At 42.0% G+C, this 17,822-nt stretch overlaps 1 protein-coding gene across 2 annotated transcripts in view; it reads right to left on the reverse strand.

Moving 5' to 3' along the window:
- CPVL (carboxypeptidase vitellogenic like) overlaps positions 1 to 17,822 on the reverse strand; it is a 139,391-nt gene that overhangs the window by 72,160 nt on the left and 49,409 nt on the right. For both annotated transcript variants that reach the window (XM_063099980.1, XM_063099979.1), the window contains exons 4-7: positions 13,664 to 13,778; positions 12,660 to 12,718; positions 11,192 to 11,271; positions 6,157 to 6,223 (exon numbers count right to left, since the gene is read on the reverse strand). In XM_063099980.1, coding sequence (XP_062956050.1) covers positions 6,157 to 6,223; positions 11,192 to 11,271; positions 12,660 to 12,718; positions 13,664 to 13,778 — 321 coding nt within the window. The remainder of the gene's footprint in view (positions 1 to 6,156; positions 6,224 to 11,191; positions 11,272 to 12,659; positions 12,719 to 13,663; positions 13,779 to 17,822) is intronic.

Raw genomic sequence — 17,822 nt, forward strand, 5'->3', positions numbered from 1 at the left:
CCAGGGCCTGGGACATAGTGCAGGGAGTGAAGGTCAGTGAAAGAAAGATGAAAAGATGCTGGAGAGAAACAGCATCGATATTTTTCTTATCTAATGACAGCCTTGCATAAAGCCACTCTATTGCACTCATTAAACATGGTGCTTAGTATCGTACAGAGCAAATTAAACAAGCGTGGCTCCTGCGTACTGGAGCCTGCCGCCTCAACCCAACGGGCTGTCATAATTTCAACAAAGATTGTCGCACACTGTGCGCCCAACAGGACTTCACTCAGGCAGATGAAAATAAAGTATCCCATTAAGCTCACTAACTAATTTTTAAATAGCTTCAAAATTTTGCCTGTATTTGGGCCTCAAATTAACCATGGCTGCAAAGCTGCTTATAAAAAGTCTGCCCTTTCTGCTGATGGAGAAGAGGTGCCCAGTTTTAACCACATGCCCTGCCATTCTGGAAGCGCTCCCATCCATTGCCATAGCCACCCATGGCCCTGACTCCTTCCCTAGAGTGGCCCATGCATCCACATGCTCCGAGAACAATGGACAGTCCCCTTCATCCCGTCACCTGCCTGCCTTTCAGTGAGGGCTGTGTCACTTTAACTTCCAGCTGGGCTCATGCACACTTGAGAGGATACTAAAGTGTGTCTGCACCTCAAGAACAAGAGCAATCTCACTAATAGTTACTGGCTCAGAAAGGATAACACTTATACAGAAAGTTAATTATGGGAATTAAACACAGCTTGTTTCTCTTTTTGAAGTACATTTTTTTATGCCTCAAGGAGGGTGATTTACAGACACATTTGTCTCTTTTTAGAGAAAATTAATTCCAGTTGGTATTCTGGGCAGAAACGCAGAGAAGAAAGAGAGGAGACAAATCAGCTTCTCCCTTCCCCTTCATGCCAACTGCAGGTCCACACTCACCCCACTGGTGTGGCCACGCCACAACCTACACTGTGGGGCAAGGAGCCTGGGGTGGGTCCTGGCACATTTTGCGGCTATCCCTATAAAAAAACAAAGAAATATACAAAATTACTCACATCAACCTCTAAGCTCCTTCTTCGTCTTTTAGACAAAGTGAACTATTTCTTTTAAAAATGGTTTCAAAATAATAGAGAGGACAGTGCCACATCCCATCAAGTAGTGAGCAGAGCTTCCACCAGCACTTCGGTTCCCATCCACGTGGGCTAGGCCGTGTGCTCAGGAGCCACGATATATTAATGCAGCTTTTCAGCATGAAGGGTAATTACAGTCATCACGTGTTGGGCATTCACCACAGATAGTCACTGGTCAATATTTGCGGAGGACTGTCTAATTAAATGCTCAAAACAACCCTATGCAGTATGTGCTCTTATTATTTCCAGACTCCCTTACCCCAACATCAGGGCTCTGAACAGCTGCTCCAGCCCCTTTAAGCATCAGGCTATCCTCATTCATAGCACACAAATGTGAAGGATATTTAGGTCTGGTGCATTTGCATTGAAAAGCAAAAAATCCCATTTCTGACTTTATGCATTTAGTTTTCAAGGATGACCCTACAAATTGAGCAGTATTATTTGTTCAGCCTCCCTAAGAGTGTGAGGCAGTTCAAAGTTCAGACGAGAAAGGATTTTCCTTAATGGAAAACCTATAACAACATTTTTTTTTTTTTTTTTTTTTGGTGGTGATGGTAGAGAGAGGGAGGCTGGGTTGCTCCTATGTTAAAACTGCAATTATATATAGATGTTTTAAAAGTAAATCTAGGTAACTGCAGTTGAACTTCTAGTAAAACAAAACATCCCTGGAAGTGATCTAAATTTAAAAACCAACCCCCCTGATTGTAAGATGAAAAGCAGAGGCCCAGAGAGGTTAAAAGACTTGCCTGGAATCATCCAGGGAGAGGCAACGCCAGCACCGAATCCCAGGTCTGCTAATTGTTAATCCAGAGCCCGTTCCATTTCTCCATCCTGCCTCATGGCCTCGAAACAGAAGCCACCCAGATGGAACAAACTAGACTGGAGAAACATGGCATCTAATAATGATAACCCATCAAGGTGTCGTTGTTTAGTATTCTTCCTTCTCGAAAGACATGCGCCCCGTATTGAATGTACCCCGTGCAGTTCTTAGGAAGACGCTGCTGCCTGGCAACGGCATCTCCACCCCAGGCCCTGCCCTCCCTCATTTGCACCTTGCTTCTTCACTTGAAAGGCACGGGTTACCTCAACGGTACGCATCCCACCAGCAAAGAGTGTAAAAAGAAAACTGTCCTTTTCTACACACATTCAGAGATTACGTGCATAAAACCATCAGGCAGACATGAAATAGACATGCCACATTTTTCATCCAGGATTTGGAAGCTTTGCCGAAAGTTCAAAATCATTGTTACCAACATTGCCATGTTATCTGCAAGATAAGGAATTACACAGTAAGCAAATCACTCTTCTGCTGGAGGTGAAAACTGGGTGCCTTTCGGGGCTGCTGCCAAATGATGGGAGTGTTGTTTCCTGCCCCTTTCCCCAACCTGCCTCTGAAATTGGTTAAAAGGCAAGGAACGGCAGGAAATTATTGGTAGAGGTCCAAAATAATCCTGACTGAATAACAGGCTTTACAAAATATCTTAAATGTAGTTTGCTAAACAGTCAGAATATCCTTTCCAAATGGCTTAGGAGAAGAAAGCAGGTTCAAGAAAAGGAAGTTCCTAGTTCCATTAACTTGGCATTTTCTTGGGAAATTGGGGACTACCTGTCTCTCTCACTCTCTGAGAGTTGACACCTGTGGATGTGCTTGTCTGGCAGACTTCCCGCCCCTCCTCTGCTGCCATCACTTGGACCTTCCTCTGGAGACAACTCCTCTGCCACTCTCAGGCCTTGTGGTTCAGAGGGTGAGAGTCCCACTGGGGTGGGTCTGGGGCACCATCCTGGCCATCTGTGGGTTCCATCCCCCTGGCTCCAGTTACTGGCTCTAGGATGGACATGGGATCCAAATGAATGATGTGAGACTCAGGAATACAGATGGAATTATTGGGAAAGTGACGCTGAGCTGGTAGGCTACACCTGCTCTGGGATAGTGAAGGAGCAGGGGCATCAGGTGAAGAGAACTTACCTGAGCATGAGAACAAAGAAGCCCAAAGCCAAGTGAACAGATGACAGAATGAGACAAAGTCCTGATGACAAGGTGTGAGTACCTGGATCCAACCATGCCTGATGCCAACTAATCAATGCCCTGTTTTACTTCGGCTGCTTTGAACAGAGCTGTTGTCACTGGCAAACAAAAGAGCCTTGCCTAATATGACATTACTTCAAAAAGTTCATGGAAAAATAGAATCAAAAGATAATAATCTTTCCAAGAACTTTTTAAAGTACCCTCATACACCCCTATTTATCCTTCAAACCTCAGTTCATCACTTCCTTTGCTCGGCCTTTCTTAAGGATCCCACACCGAGTGGTAGCTATTTGCACCTTTTCTGTGCAATTTGTCTTTATAGCTACTTCTCTAATTGTATTTTTCATTCTGTATTGTAATTATTAGATCTTCAGATTTAGGGCAGGGTCAATATCTTATTAATCACTGAATTCCCAACACTTGTCCAGTGCCTCAGACATAGAAGATCATCAACACATCTGAGTTGACTGAGTAGAATTCAATTCTAAATACTCTTTGGTGGATGCTGAACCCATTACACCTGGAATAAAGCCCAAACTCTCTGCCTTGGGTGGCAGGACCCTACATGATCTGCCTGCCTCTTTCATCTTGCTCCTACCACAGTGGCTCCATGCTTTTCATTGAGCCTGTTCCACCAAGCCTGTTCCTACCTCAGTGCTTTTGCATCTCATTAATAGTTACTGGCTCAGAAAGGATAACACTAATACAGAAAGTTAATTGTGGGAAGTTTCAAGTGATATAAAGACTTCTCCCAGGAAAGCTCTTCTCCCAGATACTGCAGGAATCACTCATCACTCCACCACATCATTCAGGGTTCTGCTCAACCGTCTCCTTGTCAGAGAGCCCTGGCCGGACAGTCTTATCCAAAATAGCACCTCTATCACTCTCTAACCCTTACTTTACTTTAGCTTTTTCATGATACTTACCATTGTCTGATGTTATAATACATAGTACCTTTTTTTTTCTTTTCTTTTTCTTTTTACTTTTCACTGTCTACCCTTCTAGAATGTATGAGGGCAGGGATATGTTTCTGTTTGTTCTGTTTGTTATATTTCTAGCACCTAGAACTGTAACTATATTCTCATAATATTGGCTGCTGTATATATACACACATATATATAAATATATATATATTTTAAATATATGTATTTTAAATAGCCTTAAATTCGAAAAAATGAAAAAGCAAACTCTAAAATTGAAACCAACATATACAAGTAAACCTAATTGTACTTTAAATTGTAACATAATGAAAAAAAATAATTAATTCTTATAACTTTTAAATATAGTACCTTGATTATAAACTTGTAGGGAGATATCATCTAAGAAGAAAAATAATAGCAGCAAAAAAATACTAAAAGTAACTTGGAGATTTCCTGGTGGCGGTGGTACTGACATAGATATTCTGAAACCATTCTGGGTTACTTTAGGATTGAGCAAAAGAGTGAGCACAGTGCTGCTGGGAGCCGCAGTCCTCACAGTGGAGAAGAAGCATACAAATATGGAACGTGGAAAGCGGAAGAGAACCCTGTGGTGTGGAATTAGAATTATGGGTATCATTATGAAGTCATTTTGTCTCCCAGCTCTGCACACAAAGTCTAACAGAAATGACATCCCAGTAGCAATGAGTACACTTAGAGATCAGGACTTGGTTTTTGAATACCATTCCCCATTGAAGGAAATCAGGGTTTCTTGAAGAAGTGACTGATTCCAAGGATAGAGCAAAGAAAGTGCAAGATGCTTCTGGAACATATATTTGTGCCCAAAAGCAAGCAAGTGCTCAGAAAGACTAATGGGGACCTGTCAAAAAGGCATAAGGGCCATCCGAAAGGGGTTCCCATTCACTAAATTGGAGCAATATAAGCTTCAAAAACAATAATGATAGGAATAAACTTTAACCCATCAAACAGAAATTTCAATCTGTGCGCCCACAGTGATATTTTTAAGTAAGAGGAGAAAAAGATCTTCTCTACAGAAGAATACCAGATGGTATCTATAGAAAAACAGATTAGAAAAATCACCATTTTACAACCCTTGGTATAACAACTGATCCTGACAAGGATCATCACTGGATGCTAAAACTACTGGGTGACAGATTTGGGGGGAGCAGATGTTCACATGGTCTTGGATTATTTATTAATTACCAACAGAAAGAAATGCCTTACAAAGGCCAGATCTGGCAGAACACCCTTGACCAGGTGATCAAGGTTAGCATTGCCGATAATGGGACAAACTGACATGACATGCCTCCTGATGTGACACAACAGAACATTTACAATATCATCTGTGTAGTGTTCTTGCCAAAATGTTTTGACTGAATTTAAGCACTGAGGAAAGAATCAGAAAAAATTCAGAACATGAAACATTCTACAAGGCACCTGGCCTGACTCTTCATCATCATCATCATCATGAACAGCAGCAAGAGAAAAGGCAGGGGACTGAGACATGACAGTCTACCGTATCCATTGTAATAGAAGAACTTTTATTGGATCCTGGATTTAAAGAAAATGTTGTGGGGAATATTTGAGGGATACAGTAGTCCCCACTTATCCACAGGAGGTACGTTCCAAGACCCCAAGAGGATGCCTGAAACTGCAGATAATACCAAACCCTATACATGCTGGTTTTTCCTTATATATACATACCTATGATAAAGTTTAATTTATAAATTAGGTACAGTAAGAGATTAACAGCAGTAACTAATAATAAAATAGAACAATTATAACCATACACTGTAATAAAAGTTATGTGAATGCGGCCTCTCTTCCTCTCTCAAAATATCTTATTGTACTGGACTCACCTATATTCACTTCGTAACTGAAACTGTAGAAAGTGAAACCACAGATAAGGGGGGACTACTGTCATTAGAGAATTGTGAATATGGGCCGAATCAATATTAATATGTGTATATGCATGTGTGTGTGTGTATATATGAGTGTATATATTTTTTAAAATGAATAAAGCACAGTGTCATATTTCTGTCTTGATGATGCTTGAAGCACACAAGAAAACATGAGTTCAACTCACCTCTCCAGTGGCATAAAAGTCATTATTTTTAAATTCAGGAAACAACTGGAAAAACTGAACTAATGCACTGCAAAAACAATAAAAATTAATCAGAAAATGAATCAGAATTGCTTCATGCTATGCTACCAAATCTAATCCTTTGGCAATAGGTTTCACATTTGAAGTAAGATTCCACTCTGCTGTGAGCTCCTGTGGAGCATTTTTTCCAAAATCTCACATGCATAAAATTCCACACCATGTGGATGGTTAGAAAAGAGGCGTGGGCTTCCTTCGTGATACTAAGAAGTTTGGACGAGTGGACATCAACACTCTGGGCACATTTCAAACTCTCTGGGATACCAATTTAGATCACCTAGCCATGAGGGGACCTTGGGAGAATGATACAGGCTTCTCCTATTATGTAGGCGTTCTTGGCGGTAGTTCTGCAAACCTATGATCCCATTATCGCAGGTTTGTGGTGAAGTAATGGGAACCTTAGCGACTTACCACCCCCAACATGGGGCCCCCTGAACATTTCTAATGGAGCTCCCAGAATGTCAGTATTTTAATAATCGAAGAACAGAAAAGCTGTAAAATGACCATAATCTAAGGAAAACCAGTCAATGGTCACAGATATTGAAGTAAATGTACAGTGGCCTCTGGGCTCAAAAAAATCCCAGTTACTAAGGAATGCCAGCAGCCACTGCAGTGAGTTATACTGAAATAGATTTACATGGACTCGTGGAATGATTTCATAATAAGCAAGAAAAGGGGTGATTTTTGAAGATTCTCTACCTTACCAAAATCTTTCAAAAAAGGAAACAAAAACTTGTGAAACTCAGAAGGTCTATGAGTGTTTTGACCCAGATTGCAAACGTCAGAGAAGCTGGGGAAGGTTTTTGTCCCAGCTTCCTGCTGAGGAACTAAAAACCATGAATCATCCAGGGAAGATAAAAGGGAAGGAGGCAGAAAACCCAAGAGGAGGAGAAAGTTCAAGGGTGACAGAGAGGCAAAATTGGGTCATTACAATCACCATGACCCGGGCTATATTTAATTTCCAAAGGCTCCATAAAAATTCACCGTGAAACACTACTGTAGAGTTTCAGTGTATTTCTCTACTTATTATTTATAGTGGCCTTTGTAGCAACTAACTCTGGGAAGCTGCATTTTATAGCTTCCATGTTTGTGCTGGCAATAAGCTGGCTTTACAGCAGAGATAAAAATAAGAGTTTGTTCTCCACCCCTTGCCTCTCCAACCTGCAGGCTAAAAATGACTTCCCTTTCTCTCTTCCTGCTTGTTGGAATGGCAATAGATAATTTTTCACAGCAAATCTCAATTAAGCCTTACACTTTAGCTACAAGCTTATTTCCTTGTAATACATACTTGTCAGAAAGTAGTTAGGGTTGCCAGATTTAGTAAATAAAAACACAAGACATCCAATTAAATATGAATTTCAGATGAATAACATGTAATGTTTTAGTATAAGTATGTACTAAAGTATTGTATGGAACATACTTATATTAAAAATTATTTGCTGTTCTTTTGAAATTCAAATTTAACAAGGCATTTTGTATTTTATCTGGCAATCTTAGTTGAAGGAGATCATCTCCCAGGTTACTTACAGCTTGAAAATGCCAGGATTCTCTAGCTGAAGTTTCCAAGGCAAGGTCTCACTTGAGGAAGATAGACATAGAGTTTTAATTTCACAGTTAAATCAGAAAAAAAGGTTTACTTTTCTAGCAAGGCCTTGGCAGCTATTTTTTAAATAGGAGCAAAACATGAAAAAGGAAAATTTAGGAAGTTAGATTTACATATGCCATTTTCTCATTTAACTGTGTTTTACTCAAGAACTTTTTTTTGGACGGCTGAACAGTAGAGGGATCAAACCGTGGACTTTGCTGTTATCAGCACCACGCTCTAACCAACTGAGCTAATCAAGGACTATTTTTATTACATGATGCTTAAAAATAGGATCTAGAATCATGCCCGCACAAAATTTTAAGTTTTAGAAGCAGAATTGCTAAAATATGTAACATCATATGCACACACAAGTTTACATGCATGGCGCCCTCTGTGCACCTATTCAGGCACGGGAGATACACAGCCCAAGAAGCTTGCCTCTTCCAGGTGGTTCCACTGGCAACCATGCTGGCCTTGTGCCAAGGACTTGTCTAATAAATATAATTTAGTTAAAGGCTATCTGCCGGCAGAATGGTAGATTAAAGGATGACAAAGAGAAACAGAGATGGGAAGGAAGAATGAGTAGAAAATTATTCCTTGAGTAGTCTTTTAAAAAGAGAAGTTGGTGGTTGCAGGGCAGAGAAGGTGGATGGAAATGACCATGTGCTGTTGACCTGAAGACAGCACTGGAATTTGGTCAGCTGTAGTGGAGTCAGAAGTATAACATACACAAAAGACACTCAGGAGAATTGAGGTTCAAATAAGCTAAGCAAAAGCTCCACACCCACAAGGTACAGCTGCAGTCACCGACAGTGGACCCAAGCAAGCTCAGCACAGGAATCCTGGCGGCTTTGTTCTGCTGGAGCCTGGGAGGGGAGCCTCTTCTGCATTCATTCACATCCCACGTGCCAAGCCATGACACTCCCACCCCGCATGGATCATGCAGTGTTCTCATTTAATAGATGAAACTCACTTCCTACTCAAACTGCTGTCCTTTCCCATTATAAACCAACGCATGGGATGGAACAATAGTAGTGTTTCTATTTGATGGCTAAGAAAAATCACTTCAGGCACATTACTAGACTGTAAGCACTGAGAAGGCAGAGACTTTGGGGATACTACTGTATCACCAGCACCAAGAACAGTGTCTGGCACATAGTAGGTGGTCGATAGTGGTAGCGAGAGAAAGGCATCAGCTAGAATACACCAAATCAAAAGTTAGTAAATGTATTTTTTTTTCAGTAATTTTTTTTTCTAAGCCAGAAAGGCAGTTTTGCTCGATAGCACATTCCAAATAGTGTGGGGGGGGGGGGAGGGGGGGGAGAATTTAAATATCTTGTCAGTGAAAAAGTTTTATTGTCAAATGTAAAGAAAAGCAGCATACATGTGAATTTTAAATGCCTCCATAGGAGGCTACTCCTTACAGCCATGTACTATTAATAGTCAAAATGAATGAGATTTTCAGAAAAAAGAAAGATAGTTTTCAAAGGGAGAAAAAGAAAGGTCTATTTTTTAAACCTGTAGTAGCCCATTTACAGGTTTCAAAGCAACCTTCTTACTCCAGACACCCATCTGGAGAGCTGGAGAGAAGAATGCAGTCACAGAGGGAAACGAGTAGTGTAAACTATACAGGGAACAGCTGAAATCAGTTTTCTGCACTACCCCTGATTAGCTATTTTCCAGTTCTAAGAGCCTGAAGCAAAAAGAACTAAAACGGCTATAAACAATGGATGCTTTGAAATAAGTTACTTTACATGTCATACAAAAGATGCACCACATGTCAGCAGTAAATGTCCAGGCAGAGGGTCAGCTGGAAGCGGAACCATCCTTGGGGGAGGGGAGGGGAGGCAGGAAAGGGGTGGCAGCGCTGTAGTGCTCTGTCTCAGAGGGGCTGAGGCTCTTCTTCAGTTCAGAGCCTCCGGCCTCAGGGTGTTTGCTAGTTAGACAACTGAGCATGTTTGGATTGAAGCCAAGAGAGGGCTGGGAGGTGGGGTGAGGAGGAGTAGGTTTCTGACTGGAAGGACAAGAGCACATAGTGCAGTGTGACAGCCATCACAGTTATGTCTGCGGAGGGCAGGAGGGGAGGGGTTGGGGCTGGGGGTGGGACAGGGACCCCTGCAAGGATCTGGCTGATATGTTCCCAGGATCCATTGTACCTGGAGTCCTAGGCATCCCTCCTGGAAATTGAACAGAAGTGTTGAAATCATGGGACATGTGGGAAATGAAAGTGGGGATGACAGCAGCCATATTCTTTTCTGGGTCAGCAGAGGGAGAGATGTCTTTGGGAACAGAGCCTGGAAGTTCCTCTTTCCTCTCTCCCCCAGCCATCTGCCTTGGGGAGAAAGAAGAGTAGAATGGAAAGCTTTGGTCCCAGATCAGAAAACTTTGGCTCCTGTTAGATGTACCTTCACTACGGGGATTGGTAGGGTTTGCTCACCAAGTAGTTGACAGAATGAGTGTTTGGTGGAGGTTGGAGAGCTAGTTAACATCTTCTGGCCACCAGGGTTATTTTAGTAAGTGGTTACAATGCATAACGTGGTGCCCTAGTGATCTGAAAGAATTCCAGACTTGGTCTCTAGTAATGATTTATAGACTGGAAAAATCTGACCAACGAAGAAAGGTCACTTACTTTTTTTAAAAAAAAGTACTAAAAATAGCTATAATCAATGTAAGAAAAAGAAAAAAAAATTGTATGTACACTGTTTGATCAGGCTTACAACTTTGTGTTTTTCTTCTTTTTTTTTTTTTAGGTAAAAGAAAAACTTTGTAAGATGAAGGGAAAAGAGAAGATAACCAGCTAACAAGCTAAGTCATCAGCCTGAAAAAGTCATGAAGGAGAAGCGAGAGTAGAAAATTACATCTGAAGTCTACAAAAGAGGAATCCAGGGAAATAAAACAAACAAAAACAAACACCCAAATATTTGAAAGATGTCTCCCAACAAATGCAAAGTTAAATATAATTTTAGAAAGTAAGCAGAAGCCTCCCAGGCATCTCTGGTTGAAAGATCTGAAAAATACTCTTTAGTTGAAAAATTCTGCTCTGTGTCTATTGTTTCTTAAAAGACATTTTTACAAGATTACAATTATGCCTTAACATTTCAGCTCTTCCTGCACAATCATCAAGGATAATACAACAAAGTGGAAAATAGACTGTGTGAGCGTGTGTGTGTGAGCGTGTGTGTGTGAGCGTGTGTGTGTGTGCACAAGTGTGTGCATGAGACTGTGTGTGTGGGGGGGGTACTCCTCCTGTAGAAGTATCCTTTAAAAATCTTCAGGAATTTGACTATAAAGACCAATCGATAATAATTTTACCATTGGAAGACTTTTCCTATTAAGAGAAAAATATGTGTTCTGAGGAAGGCCAGGGCATTTTACCTGTATAAATTTTGAGCCACGTCTTCCTCATTGACTGCATATCCGTGGGTATCATCAGTAAAACTGAAACCCGTGCCCACCTGAAGGTGAAATAGATAAGCAGGTATAAGCACAGTGAAACACAGGTCTCGGAGACCTTCAGGTATATCACACCCTGGAAAACGACCTTATTCCAAAGGCCAAGCCTTTGACTTCACATTTTTGCCATCATCGCCCCAAGTGCTCTTAGCCACCCTCACGGGAGGATGCTCGGTTTCCCCTATTGTCCCAACCCCTCAAAGCCCAAACGAAACATCGGCACAAAGCTGTGCCTTGGGGTCAGTGGGCTGTCCTGACTCCTCAGTGGGGACTCTGCCAGATGTTGACTTAAGGAGGAAGAATTCACCCTTCTGGCCTCTGCTATAAAATCAAAATGCCCCAAGTTGTCTCCTCCCTGGAACCTGGAAGAGGCATTGCTCTGTCCTGTAAGGAAAGAACTCTCTAGTCTGGAGATAAAAGACTTATGTGGTTTTTCTTCTTCTTCTTTTCCACATTTGTAAGAGATATGGCCATTAAGGCATTTCATCTTCAGTAGACAAAGTGTCTTAAAATAATTAAGACTCATTTTAAACTATTGTTTATCTATACCTAGAAGTTCATAAACAACTGAGCTGTAAATCAAAAGAAGCAGCTACTAGTCATTTTATGACAGTAATTTGTATAAGGAATGTGTTCCCCACCTCGTGTAAAGATTTTTGTTTTTTCCCTTTTTTGTTTTTCTCAAAAACCAAAGAGAGCAGGGCATTTACCACACCTTTTATTTAAACATTCAATTATAGACTAGGAAAAGGATAGCTGACAAAACAAGGTGGGGGGACAAGTATGTGGACTTTTTTTCCCTTCCTATTTATTTGTTTTCTCTTTGAATCATCTGGAAAGAAGTTAGAGATTTTAGTTGGGAGCAGGGGAGATATTCCAAATCTTCAAAAGCTGACCCTAAGTCACTCTCCTCTTTTGCACCTTACTGGAATCAATTTCAGAAGATCTTCCCAAGGAGAATATGGTTTTTTCCCCAAGATGAGCCATTCCGCTTACCTTTATAAGGGAAAAAGACCAGTTTTGACTTTCTTATATCCAGAACTCTCTTAGAAAGATGAAGAGTCCCAATATTATACAATAACCTGTGATATGGGGAACCCACACAAGTAGTGAAAAGAAACTAATCCCTTATCCTGGGTAGTATAATTCAATGAGCAGGACATTTCACAGAACTAAAAATGAGTCAAGGAAAAAAGGCAGCAAGGAAAATTCCCAATCTCAGATAGGATGATACATGTTAACAGAAAGCCTACATCTCAAGATGGTTTACTTTTATAGATTAAATTCTATTTCCAAAAGAAAAAAACCAAATCTACTTTAAAAATGTACTTAATAGAAAGAAGACAAGGGAGGCCAGCACTGACATCACATAGGGTTGTCATGTACTCACTGGGTTATCGATGTAAAGCATGGAAAGTGTGGTGGTCCAAGGCAATTCTCTGGCACGCACTATTGAAACAGAGAAGAGGTCTGAGACTGAGTCATCAACAGAACATTCCACCTACGATGTAGCTCTGATCATCAGTCCAACATGTGCCCTGTCCTCACGAACTCTGGGTGTCCCTCTGAGATTGCTTCCCACTCCCACAGTGGGCACGGGCACCAGCACCTCACCTTCTCCTCTCCCCTCTTTCACTTTTCCCTGACCCAGAGAGTTTCTACAACTAAGATGAAGCCTGGAAACAAAACTTGTGCAACTGGTTCACGAAGAAGCACCCATCAACCACCTATGCAAGAATGCCCATCAGTCTGATTCAATAAATCTGTAACATACAACCTCTTGAATCCTCTTCCTCCCATCCAACGCTGAAGAGAACGACTTCAACAAACTTGGCATATAAGCTTTTTTACCGAGGCGCACACTCCAAATTCTGACCCAGGGAGAGTAAACAATCTCCCCAAAATAAAAAAAATGAGATGAAGGTAAACTTGGGGTACAGGCAGGTGTCACTCTTTCTCCATTCCTTGCTCCACCCACAGCATCTTGCTTCCAAAGTGTCAGATCATTTACATGACTGAACCACAAAGTGTTCAGTTTGTATGAATAATCAGGGATATATTTCCACCCATTCGTCCCATGCAAAAGAACTCCCTCAAGTAGTAATAAATACCAACTGTTTTTGTAAGACAGGAATGCTTGAGTCAGCAGCAGACTGCAAGAAAATAGCTTAGAACCTTTCACCCAAATTTCAGGAGAGAAAGCAGCCCCATCAGGGCACTAGCCCCAGTGGCTCCTCCTCCTTGGACAGACATTGCCAGAAGGTTGTGTTTTTATAATCTGGAATCGTTAAGCTATTCCTAGTGGTTCAATGTTTACTTTAAATTAGTTTGGGAGCAGATATAAGGTTCAGATGAAGGATTCTCTATAGGAAATACAGTCCAAGCAATACTTACGGGTTATGTTACTTGTGACAACATAAGGTCCATGTTCCACAAAGAGTCCAAACATGGATGAACCTCCCGGCCCGCCCTGTAGCCAGAGAACTACGGGGGCATCTGATGGCTGTATCTAGAAGGAACAGAGAAACCAGTGACCACACAGAACACCCAGCAAAGCGGCAGAATACACACAAGGAAACTCACCTAAATCCTCTCTGTCTTTCATGGCCTTGACTAAATCACATAAAGCCCTCCCAGACCCCTACGATCACTCTCTGCTGTAAACAAAGCGCTGGTCATCTCTAGTTGTTTTGAATTAGTATTTGCCTCATATGCTCGTGTCTTTGCTGTGCACTTAAGTCTTTTCTCTTCAATAGACAGAACACCCCTTGAATACAGAAGCTTCCCTTGTGTATGCCACCAGACACCTAGGACATTGCCGAGGGAATGGTTATTTTTTTTTTAGCTTTAAACTTTCAAGGGACTCTGCCATTTGACCTGCATGTTGCCAGCAGGTCACAACAAAGAATCCATTCTCCTCAGTGACAGTTTCCCCCTTAACTGAGAGGCCACACTGCAGCTCTGGTTTTCATAAGGAGGGACTCACAGGGGCCAGAGTGACTTCATTCCACAGGGTGAAACTGAGGAGAAGCGGACAGGTCCAGAGTCATTTAGCTGATGCAAATAACAACAACGACAAAACACAAAAGGTACAAGTTTATTTAGGAGATGTGGGAGACATAAATTTGAAAGGGTCATTGGCAGGGTTGTGATGCTGAAAATTAGTTATTGACACTATCAATGCCATCGCCTTTAGTGACAGAGGATTGTTTCAATTCTTCTGTTTGACACATGTTTACTGAGCCCCCAATATGGGCCAGGCGCTGTGCGAGGAGCTACGTCCACAGCAGAGCAGTGCATGAAAAAGAAAACTCCTGAGGAATGCAGACAATGACAATAAGTAAGTAAACGAATAAATAAATACGATGAGTAAAGAGTGTGAAAAGGAAATCAGGGTGATGTTAAGAGAGTCACTGAGGGCTGGGAAGGAGAGGGACTTAATTTAAACAGGTGATCAGCAGAGCCCTCAGTGACGTCCTGAGAGCTGACCCGAGACCTGAAGGCTCAGCAGGGTCTGGCCACCAGCAGAACTGTAGATGAGAGAACAGACAAGGGGAAAGAACCGGGTGTGGAGAGCAGAAAGTGGGGAGGGAGCCCGGCCCAGATGTAAATCTCCCGAGCCATCTGGAAGAAGCTCTAGTTGGCCTCCACTTGGCTCATAGTAGGACCCACCAGTGAGCCGTCATTGGATGGTGGGGCTCCTTGGATGCTCGGTCCACCAGGCAGGGCAAGCAAGGACCCAACTGCTTGAGCCCCAAATGAAATCCTGCACCCTCTTACTTGGCCTGGTTGTACTGATAAATCAAAGCTTTGTTGGAAGGTCTGAGAGGATCGGCACCTCCACCTGGAGAACGTGAGAATGCTGTGGCAGCAGGCAAGACTAACTCGAGAGGATGTGACTGGGAGGACCAAGAACCTAGAGGGACTGCTGATCAGACAGAGTTGTGACCATGACAACCAAGGGCACAGAGGGGCTTCTCTTCTCCGGTCACTGGAAGTCTGACCTAGAGTCCTGAAGCAGCTCTGCAAAGGGCCGAATGAAGCTTGCTGAACGAGACATGCTGGTGAGAACGGCCAGGAGCTGGGGAACTGCCTTCCTCTGAGAGGCTACCTCTGGGGCCCCCTCTCCAGCAAGAAGAAATGAAGTGACATAACTAAAGCCCTGGGAACAATGCCTAATGTATAATAGAAGCGCAATAAGTGTAAACGATGATGATTATTAAGGAGACAGTGTAGAAGTCCAGAGTCAGACTGGGACCTCCGGCCAGCAGGGCTGTAGCTCCAAGAGTCAGCACAGTACAACAGAGAAGGGTTAGAGCTCTTACCCCAAACTGTTTGGACTCAAATCCAGGCTTTACTATCCACTAGTTGTGTGACTTTGGGTAAGTTACCTAAGCTCTCTGGACCTCAGTTTCCCTACCCGTAAATGGAAATCAATAATAGTATCTATATTGTATGATTTGGGGGAGAATTAAATTAATTTTATTTACTTTTCAGAAAGCCCAGTGAATGGCATAGAGAATGTCCTATAAATATTTGCTACTGCTCTTAACAGACACATACTAGGAATTCATAGACGGTTCAGATGCAAATCACCTGTAAACGGGAAAATAGGAAAGCAGGTTGTTGGGTCATTTTCTCCTTGCTGGTCAGTTTTTCACTAATTAGCCTTCCTGCCTTGAGTTTCAAATGTTCGTGAACAAGTCAAGAGAACAAGAGTCTTTGTCATATAAGTCAAACAGGAAAAATTAAAATCAAAAACAGCCCATTGATGCTGGTGCAGGGAAGCAGCATGAGGCCTGGGACTGGGAGCCAGACAGGTGTGTCCACACTTGGCTGCATAATACAAGGAGACTTCAAAAAGCTCATGGAAAATAGAGTTGAAAGATAATACAGATCTTTCCATGAACTTTTTGAAGTTCATGGATGTGTCATCCTGGCCCTCTGCTTCTAGCGTTGTTTTCTCATCTGTCAAGTGGCCATAATGTCACCTCTCAGGCTTGCTTGAAGTCTCTGGTGAGAAAATGTACATGAAATGATATTGTACATTCTAATGTGCTATATAAATATAACCATCTCTGCCCCAACCTGCCTGAATCCAACTGTGTGTGTTTTGTTTGAATAAGTGATGATTTTTATCCCTTCTTAAATCCTCTCTCTTGGTACGTAACACCACTCACCAGGATCACTTTCCACTTGTATCACTCAGCAGTAGGAGCAAAGTACATGTAGCAGAGGTGGAAAGACAGTGGGATGAGGGTGGAAGCAGTCTCTGCTCTTCCCAGCTTCCCAGGGCATGTGAGATGTTATGAGTCCACGATTCTAGTGGACATCCAGCCCCCACTTCTTTCTCATACACGTGAACTCCTGGAGGCCACGGTGTGCTTGCTACAAATGAGCCAGTGATTCTCAACCTTGGTCACACATTAAAATAACATGGAGAACTTTTTAAAAAATACTACTGCCTAGGCCCACATCCCAGAGGTAGCAATTGCACTGGTCTGGAGTGGGAAGGTAACACCGGTCTTTTTCAAAAGCTCTCAGGTGATTCTAATGTGCAGCAGGGCTGAGAATCTGTGGGGTGGATGAGTTTGCCCTCTCAGATGCCCTGGGCCTCCGGTCTCCACCCTGTCCTCCCCCGGCCTTCCATGTCCCTTCCCATGACATGGCACAACGAACAAGAATCTTCAGACTCTCAGGAAAATAGCCTGACCCCGAGAGGCCACACTACAAAGTCAAGTCAAGCACCTCGGTGCCAGACACCCTTCTTATGCAACTTTGAAGCACAGGACACTGCATTCCTGCAGTGCTTAAATAAGAAGAGATCTGCATACACACCTCCAACCCCAGCTGACCTTGCTCCTACATTCCCAAAGGAGGTGAATGAGGTTCAATAACCCTTGAGGAAACCTGTTTTTAAAGAAAACCCCATGCTTACATCTTTGTACGTTGATGAGCCAACAACCCGTGAATTAATATGGCCCTTATCTGGAATGAAATGCAAAAGTCAGGTGCTGGAAAACAAAGGTGCACATGTTTAATGCTGAAAACCCAAGAGTTAGTTATATCACAGCATGCAGACTTTTGCAATATAGTCATAATAGCATGATACATAATATTAATTATGTCCGTAATAATGACTTGAGGTTATTATGTGATAATACTCAGGGTGATAGATCAGCTGTCAGTTCTGAGAATGCAGCTCTTCTACTCCCTACCTTGCACGTAGCAAAGAATAAAAGTGAAGACATCCTGAACAAAACCACATTGCAAAACTCAGGATCAAATGAAGTAAAAAAAAAAATCACTTTAATTCATTTACCTTGTTACAAAATTCAGGACTTTAAAAATATTTACCACACTGAAGTTATAATTCAAGAGCATATGAAACGAGAATTGATGCATTTACTTTTTTCAAAAGCTTTAAAATTTTTCCTTAAAACTTTTTAATATTACAAAAACAGTACTTATTCCTAACTAAAGTTTTTTTTTCAATGAAGGTATTTTAAAAATCCCCCTCCCCCCATCAATCCTACTCTCTAGAGATGATCAC

Source organism: Cynocephalus volans, chromosome 6, assembly GCF_027409185.1.
Source record: "Cynocephalus volans isolate mCynVol1 chromosome 6, mCynVol1.pri, whole genome shotgun sequence".
NCBI lineage: Eukaryota > Metazoa > Chordata > Mammalia > Dermoptera > Cynocephalidae > Cynocephalus > Cynocephalus volans.